Source organism: Chenopodium quinoa, unplaced genomic scaffold (assembly GCF_001683475.1).
Source record: "Chenopodium quinoa cultivar QQ74 unplaced genomic scaffold, ASM168347v1, whole genome shotgun sequence".
Taxonomy (NCBI): domain Eukaryota; kingdom Viridiplantae; phylum Streptophyta; class Magnoliopsida; order Caryophyllales; family Amaranthaceae; genus Chenopodium; species Chenopodium quinoa.
Window position 1 is genome coordinate 994,749 of NW_018745470.1, and position 18,570 is coordinate 1,013,318.

General features: G+C 37.5%; 2 protein-coding genes across 2 annotated transcripts; both read right to left on the minus strand.

Annotated features, from left to right (window-relative positions):
- Positions 1-2,090: 2,090 nt before the first annotated feature.
- LOC110715136 (B3 domain-containing protein REM16-like) lies at positions 2,091-4,007 on the minus strand. The gene is made up of 3 exons (XM_021893709.1): positions 3,162-4,007; positions 2,785-2,978; positions 2,091-2,414 (listed from the first exon to the last, which is right to left on the minus strand). Exons 1-3 carry the CDS (start codon positions 3,424-3,426, stop codon positions 2,091-2,093), a joined length of 783 nt encoding a protein of 260 aa, XP_021749401.1. The 5' UTR covers positions 3,427-4,007.
- Positions 4,008-4,697: 690 nt separating this feature from the next.
- LOC110715073 (phospholipase A1-IIgamma-like) lies at positions 4,698-8,222 on the minus strand. The gene is made up of 2 exons (XM_021893647.1): positions 7,501-8,222; positions 4,698-6,297 (listed from the first exon to the last, which is right to left on the minus strand). Exons 1-2 carry the CDS (start codon positions 8,194-8,196, stop codon positions 5,683-5,685), a joined length of 1,311 nt encoding a protein of 436 aa, XP_021749339.1. The 5' UTR covers positions 8,197-8,222; the 3' UTR covers positions 4,698-5,682.
- Between the last annotated feature and the right edge of the window lie 10,348 nt (positions 8,223-18,570).

The window sequence follows — 18,570 nt, forward strand, 5'->3', positions numbered from 1 at the left end:
GCTAAGGGATCTGCACCCTCTGGAGTTGCACTTTAAGGGAAGACAATCCAACTCAGTAGCTGACCTAGTAGCGAAAGATGCAAGGAAGAAGCTGGAGCTTGTTAATCAGACTTACATTTTGCACTACCCACCTTCAGTTTGATGCGTAGCTTTTGAAAAAGAGCGTTGCTCTGAACTTGTAAAACTAAACTTAATTTCAGCTGGTGATGTCCCAGCTTTGAACCCTGGTGTTGTAACTAACTCGTTTATCTATGTTTAATCCCATGCATCTTTAAAAAAAAAGGTGAATTTATTGATACAACTAAGGGATGGCAATGGGTCCTGGACCCGATCCATATTTTAGGGTATGGGTCCATAAATTTTAAACTCGATGGGTTTAGGTTTAAGTTTAATGGGTTGGTTTTGGGTTTCGGTCTACACTTTTTAGACCCAGACAAGTCCCATGAAACCATTTTTTTAATTTTTTTTATGAATAATAAATGTATATTAGATATACTATTATGAAATAAACCGCTTAATCATATATATTAGATTAGTAATATACTACGTAATTAGAGATTGAGAATATAGACTTTAGAAAAAGCCAGCAAAACAGCAAGTAGCCAAGAATTAGTTTTTTCATGCATTGTCTTTACTTTTTAATGAACAAATTATTTGTGTATTAAAAATATGAACAAAATTTTTTTAATGCATCTTTTATTATATCAAGTAATAGTATAGTTATAAATTTATAATATTTATATAAAAGATTATAAAAAAATTATAGTTGGACCCGTTTTAAACCCAAGATCCGCTAGACCCGATGGATCTGAGTCTGGGTCTGATTTTTTTAGACTCGGTGGGTGTGGGTCAGATCTGGGTCCACCTTTAAAATTCCGAGTCTGAGTTTCACTGAACCCGACTCATTGTCATCCCTACATACAAATACAAGTACATGTTATAGTAAATAAGGCTAGTGGAAGGTGGTAACTTACAGCTTCTGCACTGAGAGTTTTCTTTTTTTATGTAAGGGATGAAATCATGAAACGGTTACTTGTAATTTTTGGCTTGGTCAGTAGTCTCAGAACAGTTTTTTTTTTTTTCTTTTTTCTTTTCATATCATGAATTTATACCGAGTACTTCGTAATATTTAAGCAAAACTCATACGGGATTATTTTTTTTCCTTCTCATTCTAGAGAATATCAAGAGATTAATGACCTTTCCTTTGGCTTATATACAAATTTATAGAGATTATTAACTCACTATTTTTATTTTTTATTAGTTTAAATTTTAATAACAAACCCCACAATATCTTACAAATTCAATATAATCACCTAAAAGTATGAAACTACAAAGGGTTCAAATTGTTACATTTATAATATAAAAGATAAAAGGATTAAGTAGTTCCAAACTTCCACAAAAGCATTTTTCTTTCAACTCCATTCTAAACAAAAATTAAAATTTAGCTACACAAATTATTCACACTACTCAAGTCTACACTCCAATGGGGCAAATAAGGTGACAGGTTGATGTGTTTACCAAAAAAATGAGTGAAATTTTAATATGATCAAATAAAGTACATGCACAATTCAACAAAGTGCAAGCTAAGGCTATCAAACTCTGTTTGATAAAATCATTAATCATTGGTTTGCCTTAAATTAATTGATAAAATATTATACAGACCAACTTCTAATCAAACCACCAAAACATACAAACTAAATAACCTAATCAAGTAGTAACAATTGCATTATAGCAATGCAACTTCGGAGTACTTAACTAACTTGTTATATCAAAATTCGATCTTCCCTTATAACTTAACATAAGATCTTTGAATTTTGATGGTGTCAAGGGAACAATGTTATCAACCACACGAAATATGTAGACGTTAAAGACAGGAGTAAGCCCTTTTTGAATCAGCTTGAATACACATGAATCGTGCACCTCTAAATTATTGTCAAGCACAAAGTTTTTCCAGTTTCGTTTGAGATAGTAGTAATGATTACAAGCCCTGTTGTCTTTAAATTTAATTTGAATCCAACAACCCAGCATCGATCTCCAACCTGCAGCTTCACACCATTAGGTACTGTATTGTGATGATTCCGTTTTCCTTGCTATTGTAATTCGATCTTTCTCTTAGCTTTAGTCATGTAACATGACTTTGTCAAGGGAACAATGTTATAAATGGCACGAAATATGTAGACGTTAAAGACAGGCAAAGGTCCTTTTTGAATCAGCTCGAACACACATACATCATCCACCTCCAAATTATTATCAACCACAAAGTTCGGCCAGTTTGGATTGAGGTAGTGATGAATATAACGATTCCCAATTTCTGAACGTCTGTATCCAACAATCCAGCTTCGGTTTCCAACCTGCAGCCTCACCTTTTGAGTGCCTTCGACCATATGCTCTAATGCCCATTTATTTGGAATTGTCTGCTTACAAATCCATACATATATACATCATAAGTTGGTAAATTATAGCAAAAAATGTTAAGATAGTAACTATGAGTATGCAACTATATAAGTAAATAATACGAAGTATTTAGCTAGTATAATGCATGATTTTAATCCTTGACATAATGTCACATTACTCATACAGAGAAAAATACCACTTAACTTCTGTGTACTGCTATTTATTTTCTTTCCATTTAATTTTCTAATTCATCTCAATATTGTTTCTACACATTTTCCAGCTTATAACCAAATAATCAACAGATTAATTAACCACACTTTTCATTGGTTAAACAAAAAAATTATTAATCAGAACTAAAATGAACTCATGGGTTTTGAGAGGAAAACAAACCAGTTTAAAAAGTTTAGTAACATGTGAAGGCACTAAGGTTATCTGAAACATAGGCGCGCTCTGAATCTTGTTCTGCCTTGCAATAGCCTCCATAAATCTGGTAGCCTTTTCGACAGCTATGTTCTTTTCTTCATCTGTAGGATCCCTCCTATTAGATATGTGTACTCTGACCAGTTGGGGAGTTTTCCGGCTCCCTGCATGTACAATAACATGCTGATAAATTCATCATTTAGTAAAAATAAAATAAATACTACCTCCGTTAACTATTATTTGCAACAAAGGACTATTATTTGTGAGATATAAAATATTCCTTTGTTGCAAATAATAGTTAACGGAGGTAGTATATCAAAACTTTCAGATAAACCTTTAACCTTTACCTGAAACATACTCGTTCTCAGACTCATCAGTTGTTTCAACAGTAGTAGCAGAGTCATACTCATGGTCTTCCTCATCAATCTCAATTGGTTTCTGCGAACTTCCAACAGCAACAGCAGCAGCAGGTTTAAGAGTCGGGGTAGGAGTAGGAATAGGAGTCGGCGCAGGAGTAGGAGTAGGAGCAGGAGCAGGAGCAGGAGCAGCAGCAGCAGCAGGATTAGGAGTCGGGGCAGGAGTAGGAGCAGGAGCGGGAACAGGAGTACTCATATTCGTACCCGGACTATTGTTGTTATCAGCCCTGTTAAAGTGCAAAGTGCTCGTACAAGTAAATTTGTGTGAGCTAGAAGATGTGTTACTCGTAAAGTGAGAGCCCTCCCTTTCGCAACTATTCTTCCCATCGAATACAAAGACTTTAAACGACGAATCTCCAGCATAACGAAACACCACAATGTCACCAACTTGTATTCTATGATCATTGACAAACTTCTCCCATCCGTCTGTGAATTTCGTATGAATTTCATTTTCGGCTGAGCTTGAACACTTCACTCTCCATTTGCTTTCATTTGGTCCGATTAGTGTACACCATGTTGACAATTCCTCTTTGAAACATTCAATAAACTTCTGAGGAATTTTCTACCAAACCAAAAAAAAACAAAAAACAAAAACTTGTGATAAGTGGGTAGTTAAACTTGAGGTCTTCAACCATTTGAAATTTTATACTTACTAATGCACAATTAATATGATAAGTTAAATATTCTTTCTATTATCAATTAATCATCCTTTGCGAAATTTATAAAATAATCCGGAGTTATAATAATTTTGAAAGCATACCCAAGACAAATCTAGCAAACAAGATTCCTGACTATGTTCTTCTTTGAAACATTATATGAAGTTTTGAGAAATTATTTACCAAAAGAAAAATAAAAACTTGTGATAAGTTGAGTAATTATATTAATACTTAGTTTCCTCACTTCCTCAGTTCATTATAAATTAACCAATTGAAGTTTTACGCTAGCTAATGCACAATTAATATGCAAGATTAATAGGATGATTCTATGGTAGTCAACCTTAAAATGATTAATACGAGTTCTAATTTTTAATGTCAGAATTAATTATAAATCATTTATCTAATTTTAAAAATTTAATCATTAATTTTGAAATAATTTTGGATTTTTTAAATAATTTTCCTAATTCACTTTTTATTATTATTGAAATTAAAAAAAAATCATAAATTAATTATAAATTGTAAAAAAAAAAAATTAAAAATATGAACAAAATTTATAATTAATTTTGACGTAAAAAAATAAATTACAAATCATCCAATAAAAAATTAGTATAATAATAGTCATTTTAGGGATGACTACCATAGAATTTCATTTTTCATATGATAATTTTTTTGTAAGCAGAATTGCAAATAATGTTCTTGTAAAACAATATAGAACCTTTATAGTAATTTTCTACCAAAAAAACAGAACAAGTAAAAACTTGGCATATAATAAGTAAAATGAAAGGGTAAATAGGAAGAAAATTACCAGTTGTTGATGGAAATTGTAGGGCATGATGACAAGAAACTGGTGAGTTGTTGAAGGAAAGTTATGCCAGTAATGGTAATTTTCTTTAATCTCACACCATTGGCATTTCTTTGCCATTTTCGCAAAAGCTAGCGTAGAGTAAGAGAGATAAAGATGAGAAAGAGAAATGGAGAGATCAAGAAATGAAGTTTTGGATGAGTGCAAATCTTTTGGCAGAACTGCAGAAGATACTACTTACCAATAACTATATGGTTAAATTTTACTACGAAGTACATGATACAACTAATACAAGTACTCCATGTTCATAAATGAGGACAATAAAAGATCAGTATGTAAGTGTTGAACATTTAAGAGCAACTATAAATACTTTTGTACAACAACACCAAAAAAAAAAAAAAAAAAAAAAAAAAAGGAAAGTGTCCTTAAATTAGGGATGACAATGGGTCGGGTCCATTGAGAACCAGACTCGGAATTTCGGAGGTTGACCCAGATTTCACTCAGGCCAACTAGGTCTAAAAAAATCATACCCAGATCCATCGAATTTAGCGGGTCTCGGGTTTAAAAACGGACCTAAAACGGGAATAGCTATGATTTTTAGTGTAATTTTAAACGGACCTAAAACGCGAAAGGAGTATCAAGGATTACATAATATACATATTGGAGAAAAATATATGGTACAATAGCTCAAAAATTTACAGATAATGTGAATTGAACCAGTTGCATCTAATTTAAAGTTCACTTGTAAAATAACGTAAAATATACTTTCTTTTTTATTTTTTTGAAGAAATGTAAAATATACTTCGTATAGTTTAATTAGAAAATGAAAATAAAAAATACATAAGGTGACATTACATCTTAGAAAATAAAGAAAAATAAAACGTAGAAATATACAAGAAAAAAAAATTGACGATACTCACAAAATATACATAGGGATAATTTTGCAAATAAAAAGAAACGGAGGTAGAATCATAAAAAAACAGAAACATAATTCTCAATCATCATCCTCCATTTCATGATCCATTAGCAACCAAGAACCATCATTTTGTTGAACCATACTTTTATATTTCAACACCCACCAATTAACAGGAATAAGGTACTCATCTTTCAAACAATCAAAGAACTTGTTCAATAATGCGACGTCACGTTCCACAACCAACTTAAACCCTTCATCACCACTCCCTTGAGTACCCGCCACACCGTGCAAGTAAACCTCAAGGTTATGTGAAATCGAAGGAAGCCCCGGGTTTTTCAAATAGACCGATTGAGTTGTGTCGATCGTTAACTCCTCGCCGACATCAACATAATCGATTAAGGGATAGTTAGGGACAAAATCTTGTGCATTACATACACGCAAGATTCTAAGTTCGTCGTGTTTTAACAATGTTTTCTTAAAGTTTGCATCTCCAACTCGAGGGCTAGCGAATACTATGGCTGTTACTTTGCAAGGTTTGGAATTTGGGGAGTTTTTACGTTGGTTGATTTTGTTTGCGACGATGTCAGCTGCGTTTAATGTTGCAAGTGCCGCGCCTAGACTGTGGCCGGTTACTGTTATGCTTATCTCTTCTTCCTTGTATTGCTCCACCAACTTTGTAAGCTCTGTTAGAACCTGGCATGATTAAGGAACAAGATATTGATTAGGTTTTGTAAGTTATATCAAAGTTAAATAATGTAACCCTAGTCCCTAGAGCACAAAACCTTGGGGACTGTTCACATTTATTGAATTGAACTGATTGGAGCTGAATTGAACTGATTGAAACTGAACTGTACTGATTGGAGCTGAGCTGAACTGAACTGAATATTTTGTGAGAGCGGAAAATTAGGAGCTGAACTGAATTATTTATTGAAGCTGAACTGAATTGAACTGATTGGAGCTCAACTGAACTGAATAAACTGAACTGAACTGAAATTAAGTAAATGTGAACAGACCCTTAATCTTATTGACTCTTTGCCCTGACTTATGTCCTTAAACTTATTTTAATTATATTCACAAGAAAAAAAAATACTATATAATCATGTAAAATTTTATTAAATTTGCCTTAATAATTTAATTATATTAACCTTTCAAGTATCAAAGTACCATTAGATGATGAAGTCTTACAACGCAATAGTACTACTTATGTTAGTATCCGTACACTCTCCATGTTGTCCACTATGTTAGCATATGGACTATTGATTAATTAAATTAAGCAGTGCATTAAACTGATGAAGTCAAGGCCAAGTCGTGTCCCGCATACTCCAACGAACCTTAAGTATATATGCAATTTAGTACAAAGTTTTGATACTAAGTCTTAATTATTATTCTATCTATGACAGCTCTTTCTTTAATTTAACTTTATATTTAGTACGAGATATCTACATGGATATATATGCGTTGCATGACCATAATTATATAGTACTTTGTTACGACTTATAAATTCTTCAAATATATAATATCTTGAATAATGCAAATATTCTAATTAACTCTAATACAAAAGAAGTAATTTATATGAAAAACAATGGTTTGATTGTATAATATAGGTAAGATTAATTGAGGAAGTTAGAAATTCTTGGGAAGTTTAATTTGAGTTCTCATAGATCATGGAATAGCCACTTCTCCCTTAATAAGCCATAATGAACATTTGTTTTTGTTATCTAAATTACTTAACTAACCTTTAAATTCCTAAAAAGTGCAAAAAGTGTTAGCCAAACAAATCAAACCTAGTTATTTCCTAGGAAAACAAAGGAACTAATTACATTTTCTTTTAACTGAAAGTTCCTATGGTAATTAATTCTTATGTGAATCAAACGAGCACTCGAAAGTAGAACTTACCTGATCTCTTGCACTTGTCTTTTCAAAGGCCGATGATAAATTCTCGGTGGTATAGATGGAGTGCCATCCTTGATGCACCTCGGGCCCACCATCATCACCTTCATGCCCTAACATAGCAGATGCTGAAACTTGCAAAATTTGAAAATCATTTAGCCACTCTAAGAATTGTACACTCCCTCTCCATGCCACTACAATCTCCCTTCTTCCCAACAACTCCACAGACTCATCATCAGCCACCGCGATGTACCCCATAAAATTCGTATCCTTACTCCATGGCTCAATAGACGAGAATGGCTTAAACAAGAAGGCATCAGGCATTTCTATCCCCGAAGTTCCATAAAAGAACTTTGTAACACGGTACTTGTAAGGATGACCTAATTCAAGACCTAACTTGGCGAAGAAGTTATTCTTATTAAAACGACTAGCACCCGCATATTTAGAGTACTTATCTCGAATAAAAGTGTCATAGGTTGCCTGAGCCATCTCTCCATAGTAGATGATAGATCTTCGGAGTTCATTATCAAGTGGCTCGAGTAGGCCTTCCCAATGATTTTGACCCATCAAAAGTTCCCATCTATCGGCTATGTAACCATCATCGGAGCTCGAGTGGTGGCTGGTGCTATTAGGTCTCCATTTAGGAGGTGTAGGGACTTTGGAGAATTTTTTGCGGAAGAAACGTTTGACAAAGGAAAACATGATCGCGTCAATAAGGCTTATCTAGCTTAGGCTTTTTCTTGGAATAGAAAGGCAAGGATGTGACATGCTCTCTTTGAACTATATATAGATGATCAGTTATGCTAAATTGCTAATCTATACATTATTATTACATAAGGTATACGGCATTGCCAGCATGATCTTCCATATACTTGTATTAAATTAACAAACTAAGCTTAGCCTAGCTTGTTAATTTCTACTAAGATTATGGTGGACCAAAACTTTTACTGATTCAATGTTTACATGATTCAAATAGAGTAATAATGTCCAAAATTATACTTTATTTGTTTGCATAACATAAAATTGTATGACTTGGTAGCTCTTTGGACATGCATGCACTTACTAGTAGTTTAGGGGGTAAATAATAGTTCTTTAGACACTTTAAACAATAAATATATAATTATTTGAATAGGAACTTGCAACACTAATTGAGTTAGGCTTGTAATTATGAACTTATTATGGACTTAAACTTATTTGAATTTAATTACAATTCATGAAGCTTAATTAATTATTTTTTAATAATGTTAAAGAACAAAGCCAATGCTTAATTGACAAATAATGACGTAATTAATGTTCCTTAATTAGTAAATTAACATTTTTTTTAATAAATCTTAACTAAAAAAATTTGAAAACAAGGTCGTTAGACAAATGTAGGAACAAGATTATCAAGAATGTACCAAAGCAAATATCAGAAAACGAAAAAGGCGAATTAGATAGTATAAATATAAAGTTGTCAAAGTATTCGACTAGACTCTTTCTATGGAAACTCTACTAGACTTTAGACCATTATGCTTCGTAATTTCGTATACAGATTATCCGAACATATCAAAACATACAATTGGCTATTGACTTTAAATTAAATTGTCTTTACTTATATATATCAAAACCAATAATTAAATAAATAAATAAATAATTATGACCTCATTTTAAAAGGGTCTTTTTGTTACCAAGCTCGACTCTTATCTTATCATGTTGGATGCATTTTAGCAACATATAAATTTAAGTGCAAACTAGAGGTTAACAAAAACAGCTTATTCCACAACTATTTTGAATCGAACATGCCTACATTCAAGCATGTAGAATCAATCGAATTAAAACCAAACTTTAAACCACAGTTTGATCAATATGTGATACTCTTATTAGTCTTATACTTCCTCCGTTCTAATAATATTGCAACAATAAGACTTTTGCACTATTCAATACTCTTGTTTTGACCACATAGTATGATTCATACGTTAAATAAAATAGTCATATAAGGTCTTGTTAGAATTGTCTCATAAAATTCTTTCACAATATCAACTTTTTATACGAGTAATTTTTACTCTTATATAATTATAGATATTTAACATAGAAAATGTGCTTTAAGATGCGTAATTTCATCCTTGTTGCAATTATATTGGAGTGGAAGGAGTATGAGTTATCTCCTTGAAGGCTTTGAAGCAATGTCATCAAAAGCGTTGAACTAGTATAAATTAAGATATATAAACCAATAATAACCAAATTAAGTACGAGGCATCTTTTAAAAATGTGCCTTAAATTACATTTAACACTCATAAATATTATTAGAAACAAACTTTAAATAGAAGTAGTGTATAACATAAAATTGTGGCATTAGTAATTACTTTGATTCCAGGTTAGTTGTTGAGCTGATTGCTTCAACCGACCAAAAAAAGCACTCAACAAGCCTTATCCAGCTCGATTTTTAGTAAATCTGTACAACTACGCTAACTTGTTAATTAGCTAACGTTGTTTCAATCAAATAATCTGGTATTGTCGTGGACCTTAAAGCAAGTCAGGTCAGTGCGTGCTTCAAATTTGATGATATATTGGCCAATTTTGTCACGCAAATTTATTTGAGGCCAAATTCATATGCCAAAAAAAAAAAAAGTCAAGGAAGGTTTTTGTCATTTAATTTATGCTACCCAAAAACAATAATAATCGGACCTATTTTTTATTTTTCATCTTAATGACGAGTAAATTATTGTATGGTTCTGAATCAATGTATGCTCTTCCTCGTTGCGTAGAAACAAGATTATTAGAAGGATCTTGCTAACGAACGCTCCCAGGACGTTGGATAAACATATAAAATACTACCAAAAATGGTACGGAGTATAAATTTGGGAAAGCATGACAAAATCACGGGACACATCGATCGGTGTAATTAATGTTTATTTTAATTAAATCTTTCTAATTTTATCTAGCTTATCCAACACCCCCGGGCTTTCATTGGCTTTTGCGTTATTAGAATACAATATTTAAGAAATGTAGTTGCAATAATTTGGCCTCTATAGAGCTGCTCTGCTCTGCTCTGCTGAAATATGCTCTGCTCTGCTTCAATCTGCTCTGCCCTGCTCTGCTCTGCTCTGCTTAAAATTAATACTAAATATTGAATTATTATAATAATGATTAATATTCAATAATAATAATAATAATTAATATTTAATAATAATAATAATAAATAATTAATATTTAATAATAATAATAATAATATATAATATTTAATAATAATAATCAATAATAATTAATATTTGATAATAATAATAATTAATAATTAATAATAATAATAATAATAATAATAATAATAATAATAATAATTAATATTTAATAATAATAATTAATATTTAATAATTATAATAATAATAATAATTAATATTTAATAATAATAATAATAATAATAGTAATTATAATAATGATAATAATAGTAATTATAATAATGATAATAATAGTAATAATAATACTTATAACTAATAATATCAATTATAATAATAATAATTAATTTTTATAATAAAAATTAATATTAAGATAATAACTAATATTTAAAGATAATACTAATTTATAATTATTAATATTAGTAATAATAATAATTAAATAATATTTAATAATAATGATAATTATAATTAATATAATAATAATAATTAATATTTAATAATAAAATTTAATGATTAATAATAATGCGATAATATTAGTAGTAGTACTAATACTACTACTACTACTACTACTACTACTACTTCTACTGATTAGGGGATTTTGCTCCCACCAATCGGAATGCGCCACGTGGGCCAATCAGGTCCTGCCAGGTGGCACACGCTTATTCGTCCACCCTGGACTTATTATGTCATGACACGTGGCATACTCCATGCCTAATGGAGAAGCCGGTCACCTAGGCCCAACTTCCGAGGGAAGCCCAATCAGCCCAAGGTTAACCTAAACCTAGATTGGCACGTTTCCCGAGGTTATAAATACCTCCCTTAATCCTCATTAAGGGAGATTACGCAGATTACACACATTAAACACTCTCACTTAGAGAGACCCAATCACTTTAATTTCGGCATTAATTACTCCTTAATCAAGTACTAACTTGACCGTCGGAGGCGGATCTCCAATCATCCGGAGCATCCGTTTGTTTTGCAGGTACAGGCGTCCGGTTCCAGTCTCGGAATTGTAACTCTCCCGCAGGACATCAGAAAACCCCGAAACATTTTGGCGCCGTCTGTGGGGAGAGTACTTCTGAGATGGCATCCACGTTTGTACCGACTCCTGAAGAGAGGCGTCCCCTAGACGACCCTCAAGTTCAGTCGGACCATGATACTGAGGAAGAATTTAAAGTTGAAGCTCACACAGCTTCAGACGGGACCCTAAGGGCCCGGCGCACCCGTCCTACCGAAAGGAGGGAACGAGAGGCTGGTCCCAGCCGGCCCACCGCCTGAGACTCAGCAGGCGGCCGAAGGATCTGCTCCTATTACTAGGACAGAACTCATGACTCTCATGAGTACTTTCAAGGGAAAGATCCAAGAGCTTGTCAATAAAAAGGCGACTGCTCCACCAAAGGAACAGTCGGCCAGATCAAACAACTCCCAGTTGAAGTTACATGCGCCTCGCATGAAATTACTGGGTACAACCGGCAATATACCAGCCTCCGAGCATCCGGCCAGGCGGCCAACTACTGCAGGCGTCATACGGCCGAATGCAAAGAGTAAGACGGTCAAGCTTGTAAGCTATTTATTATTATCATATCATTATTATGATGGTAAAAAAAAATCATTATTATCAAATCATTATCATACGGCCACATGCGCCTAACTTACTGATTTTGTATGGCAAAGCTCCACCTAAGAGCCTTAGGTGGCAACCTACTAAAAAGTTAATCTTAGCATTTGATATTATCAAGTGGCGTAAGTAGTGTCATAACTACCAGCCCACATCGCTATATACATAGCCGGCTCCCATGATGCTTGTCACGAACAGCTTCCTCGGTCGGTTGTTCTACATGTCTAGGAAGCCTGCTGTTTTTCCTTCGATAAAGGCCCGACTGTGAGTGCAGTAGTGGCATGCCAACGTCGAGCCTTTGAGCTTTTAGGCGGCAACCATAAGAGCAGCCCACATTCTCGCATAAACAGCCGGCTCTATATGATGTTTTATCAAGGTACAGTCGAAAGGTTTTTGCTCAAAATATAATGCCAAGTATACTTGATACAAACAAGTATACTTAAACACTAATTATGAAGTCAGGCGGCAGCCGCCGAAGTTAAAAAATTACTTGATGCAGGGTTCATTCGGCAATGTTACTTCCCAGACTGGGTTGCAAATGTGGTGCTTGTTAAAAAGCCGAATGGCACCTGGCGAATGTGTGTAGACTACACAGACTTAAACAAGGTGTGCCAAGACAGTTACCCTCTGCCTAAAATTGATAACCTGGTCGACTCAACAGCCGGCCATGCTTTGATGAGCTTTATGGACGCCTACTCTGGTTTCCATCAAATTCCTTTATGGAAGAAAGATCAGGAGAAGACGGCCTTCGTCACTGATCAGGGGTTATACTGTTACACGGTCATGCCGTTTGGTCTTAAGAATGCCCCGGCCACTTTCCAGCGAATGATAAACACTATGTTCTTTGATCAGATTGGGAGAAATGTCGAGGCATATATTGATGATATGATTGTCAAGTCTAAACTTCAGAAAGATCATCTGTCGGACCTCCGAGAAACTTTCGCCACACTCAGGCGGCACCATGTCATGCTCAATCCCAAGAAATGTGTCTTTGGAGTTAAGTCTGGGAAATTTCTCGGATTCCTTATCAATCAGAGAGGAATAAAGGCGAACCCTGAGAAGGTGCAGGCGGTCATCGACATGCAGTCGCCTCGTACCATCTGAGAGGTTCAGAAGTTAACAGGTTGTCTGGCGGCTTTGGGAAGATTTCTAAGCCGATCAGGCGACAAATGCCTATACTTTTTCCAGGCAATTAAGAAAAAGGCAAGGTTTGAATGGGGGTTGAATGTTGAGGCGGCCTTCCAGAAATTGAAAGTTCACTTGCATTCCTTGCCGAGGCTGGTCAGCCCTTTGCCCAAAGAAGTACTCTACATGTACCTGGCCGTCTCTGATCATGCGTTAAGCGCTGTTCTCCTTGCTGAAAGAGACAGTTGTCAGCTCCCGGTCTACTTTGTCAGTCACGTACTGAAAAATGCCGAGTTGAGGTATCCCTTAGTGGAGAAATTTGGTCTTGCACTCTTCATGGCTGTTAAAAAATTGAAGCCCTACTTTTTGGCACATGCAGTCGTCGTGTATACAGACCAACCTATCAAGCGGCCACTGACCATCATGGAGTCGTCAGGCCGAATGATCAAATGGGCTATAGAAATACAGAGCCTCGAAGTTACCTTCAAGCCTAGAAAAGCAGTGAAGGGGCAAGCCTTTGCTGACTTTATTGTTGAGATGACTCGTCCTTCTGACTCTCAAGTTCCAGAACAAGTCTGGAAGGTATATGTGGATGGAAGCTCTACTTCAAATGGTTGTGGAGCAGGCGTCATATGTCAGTCGCCAGAAGGCGACAGGTACGAGTATGCTCTACGCTTCAGTTTTCAGGCCTCAAACAATGAGGCAGAATATGAAGCTTTACTAGCCGGAATCCGCATGTGCAAGGCGGCAGGGGCAAGAAAAATAGACGCCTGTTCCGATTCACAATTGATAGTGAGTCAGTACAATGGCGAATACGAAGCAACCCATCCGGCCATGATCAAGTATTTACAGGCGGTCCGACAAGCAGTCGGCTCCCTTGAGGATTTCCATCTGACCCAAGTGCCGAGATCAGAAAACAACCAGGCGGATGCACTTTCAAAATTAGCATCATCCGCCTCCTGTGATACTCCTCGAACTGTTTTTTGGGAAGTAATGGAGAGGAGAAGCATTGAGGAAGACCCTATTGGAATCTTAGACAGAAGCTCAACCTGGATGGATCCAATCAGGGCATATCTGACAAATGGTACCCTGCCGGATGATCATCAACAGGCGGCAGCACTGAAAAAACGAGCAACCAGTTTTGAAATAATAAAGGGAGAACTTCACAAAAGGGGGTACCTTCAACCCTTCTTAAAGTGTGTTACTCCAGAAAAGGGGCGAGAGATACTAGATGATCTTCACTCTGGTTACTGTGCTTCCCATATAGGCGGTAGGACGCTTTCTCAACGGGCAAGGCGGCAGGGCTACTTTTGGCCTACTTTAGAATCAGATGCAATGGAGATGGTGAAAAAATGTGACAAGTGCCAAAGGTTTGGCAAACTAATTCACCGTCCGGCTACTGACCTCACTACCATTCATAACCCACTACTGTTTGCTAAGTAGGGCATGGATATTCTAGGTCCATATACGCCTGCTACAGGCGGAAGGAGGTACATACTTGTTGCCGTCGACTACTTCACTAAATGGGTAAAGGCGGAGGCTGTAAAGGGAATCAAGACGAAGGATGTAATTTCATTCATTTGGAAAAATGTCATCACTCGGTTCGGGGTTCCCATGTCTATGGCTTTTGATAATGGTCCCTAATTTGAGACGCCTGTTCTCAAAAGCTGGTTGGGTGACCAAGGAATTGCACACTACTTTGCATCTGTCGGCCATCCACAAGCAAACGGCCAGGTAGAAGCCTTTAATAAAATCATCTCAGACGGTCTCAAGAAAAAGATTGAACGAGCAGGCGGCCTATGGGCGGATGAATTACCACATGTTCTCTGGGCCATTAGGACGACTGAAAAAGGGGCGACTGGAGAAACTCCATTCCTCCTAACTTATGGTGCGGAAGCTGTTCTTCCAATAGAACACTACGAGCCGACTCTTCGAGTAATGCTATATGACGAAGAGGCAAACTGGGAAGCCATGCGCCTGGCATTAGACTCACTTCCTGAAAGGAGGGGCAATGCTGTCTTGCGCCATGAAATTTACCGCCTGAGAATGACTAGATCATACAACAAAAAAGTACACAGGCGTCCACTCAAAGTGGGGGACTTTGTACTTAGAAAAATGGAAGAAGTTGGAAGGGCTAATGAGTCTGGCAAACTAAATCCCAACTGGGAAGGACCCTACCGAATCTGTGAAGAGGTCAGGGACGGTACCTACCGTCTGGAAACACCAGACGGCCAACCGTTGCCTCGAACTTGGAATGTAGATAATCTTAAGAAATATTTCTTTTGAATGATGTAAATAGTCAAGGGCTACTTAATAAAAGTTTTCATACTTAATATTCAATTTTGTACTAAGAGGGGCACGCTTACTAACAAACAGTCGTCTACTCTCCATACTCAGTTTTAATTTTTACTTAAGAGGGGCATGCCTACTGACAAACAGTCGGCTACTCTCCATGTTTAATTTTTATTCTTACTTAAGAGGGGCACGTCACTTGTTTCACTCAACCGGCTACACTCCCATAATACAGTTCACCAAGAACTATCAAAGGCTCATAGCTAAAATGATCAGACCAGGCGCCAAGCCAACTGATCAAAATATAAAAATCAATTCGACCTGTCCCAACGTTATAGCAGGCGTCCGACGGCATCCATCCGGATGAAATTCGTCGCAGAGAGCAGCTCCCTTTTTGGGTGGAACATTGTTCTATAAAATCATTACACGGCACCTATACGACTGTCTAACCAAGACAACCACGTGGCCGTTTCCCGGACAAGGATATCTCTCACTTAACTGACTAATCACGTCAAGCAAGTGTTCGCAGTAACCATCCGGGTCAACCGACCGACTGAACTACTTGGGATAAGAACAGTTGGTATTTTATGAGTTAAAAGCCAACAAACATTGGCGAATAAAGGGGAACAACCGGTACCCACCGCTTGATACCTCTACTACTCAGTTACTTGGCGACTAGGTAACAATCATGTTTACTTGGTCACTCCTTAAAAATTTAGTATGAAACTAAAAAGGTGTTCATACAGCACCTGTTCACACTAGATTAAATATGGCGGGGAACAGTCGGCCTAGACGGCCTAAAGTCTCTAGCCTAAAAACATGACAAGTAGGAAACCACTTTCCTACTTGGTTAATTTTACAAATGACAGGACCGCCTGCCTTTAAAATGGTTCGAATACCGATTGGATAAATGGCCGACTGATCGTCTAGCCTAGAAACAGACAACCAGTCGTCCAGGGGCATAGGCGGCGTGACTAACTATCCGTACCTGTCTGCAATTATCGGCCATGTAAAACAGTCGGTATAGTGTACAATTGGATATCAGAATATTCAATACTTAAACAAATTTGAAGCAAAACAAAAATATTCATTAAAAGGAAGCCGGTCATTAAAGACCGGCAAAATACTCAGAGCCCCGGCCCCCTGGCCGGGTAAATACAAACAAACGGCACGCAGGCCGGGGAAAGAAGACATAAAGCTTATGAAGGGGGCAAATCTTCAATATTAGCAACTGCCGCCTGGTCAGCACTCTTTTTGCTGGACTCGGCTTCAGCTGCATCCTTCTTCGATGCATTACCCCCAAGCGGCACAAGCGCCACTACCGGCTGCTCCTCCTCCTCCAACGCCTCTTCCTCAGTAGCCGCCAGGATCTCTTGATTATATCTATCAGAACACTGGCGGTACGTTTTTCCCCAGGAGGCAAAGTCGGCATTGGGGAAGAGGCGGCCCCAAGTCATGCGCTGGATTTGAGCAGAGTCTTCCATCATCTCCCGGACCAGCTCTTTCTTTTCTTGCTCGGCCTTTTCCGAGAGCTCCTGAGTAAGACTCTTCTCCTGGGTCACAAGGAGTTCCTTTACGCTCGCCAAGGATTTCTCCAAGGTTTCGTATGAGGACATCTTTTGGCGAAAATGTCTCAGCTCGGTCTTGAGGTTGTTGATGGTCGCCTCCAGCTCGCCATTCCTCTTCTGGGCCGCCTCTAACTGAGCCCGGATAGCAGCGGTAGCCTGCGCCTGATAATAAAGAATATCAATTGTCAGAATTTCATTTTGGGCAATTTGAAACATTGCCTTATCACAGTCAGAGGCGGCCATAGCTTTTGCAGCCTTTACCTCTTTGTTCTTCCGGTCAAGCGGCTTGCGAAGGCCGTTCACTCGGAGCAGGGCCTAAGTAAAAAGGGGAACAGGCGTCAGTTTCCAAACAAAAAAGAAAACAGGCGTCCTGGAATTCAAATACTCAAAAATATGCTAAGTATACCTCAGCAAGGACCCCTGCAATCCCGTCTAGGTCAAGGGTGCCGACACCCCTGACCGCCTCCCTTTCAGCTGGAGGTACGGCCTTGATCATAGACTTGGCCACTTCGACCAAGTTAGGCTCCTGAGGGCCGGCTGCATCAAGCATAAACAAACGGATTAGACCTAGTAAAGGAGGGAGCAAGTCTAAAATTTACAAGGACAATTTCATACTTCTAGGTGGCCCAGCTGGAGTTTTAGAAGAAGTGGTCGGCTGTTTCTCAGCCGCCGCATGTTTCCTGGCAGAACCAGGAGAGCTCGCAACAGTCGTCCTCCGGGCCTGGGGTCCGGCTGTTGGGAAGAAGAAGCTCTTGGAGCGCCCGTCTAAAAAAGAAGAAAAGAGTCAGTATATGCATAAACACAACTCCAAAAAGAGGGTGAAAGGTTCGAAGCCCACCAAGGGTGCCCCCTTGTTGGGGGAGTCGGTTGAAGACTGTTGCATGATGGAGGCCCGCAACTTGGCCGCCGCAGTCTTGGAGGCGGTAATTTTGCTCATGGCGTCCGCTGCAAAAACAAATAGCAAAGTTAATAAAAGTCATAACAAGAAATGCACGGAACAACAGAGTATTCGACAGGCCGGCTACCTCTTGAGCATCGACTGCTGAGGCCACAGGCGGCCAAAAAGTACTCGTCGTAGAGCCATTTGAAGCTCGGGACGCAGTGCAAGGGTACTTGCTCTCGTACCCCTGAAGTAGAGTTCACCTTCGACTCTACTTTGAAGAGTCCTTTATCTAGGATCTCTTTCTTAGCCTTGGGGGGAACAGGCGGCATGCTGCGGCCGCCTGCAAGAAGGGGCGGATTCCTGTTCCACCTGTTGAAGCGCTTATTCAGCTCTGTGTCTGAACTCTCAATGATAAGGAAGGTGCTCCGCCAGTCCTTCCAT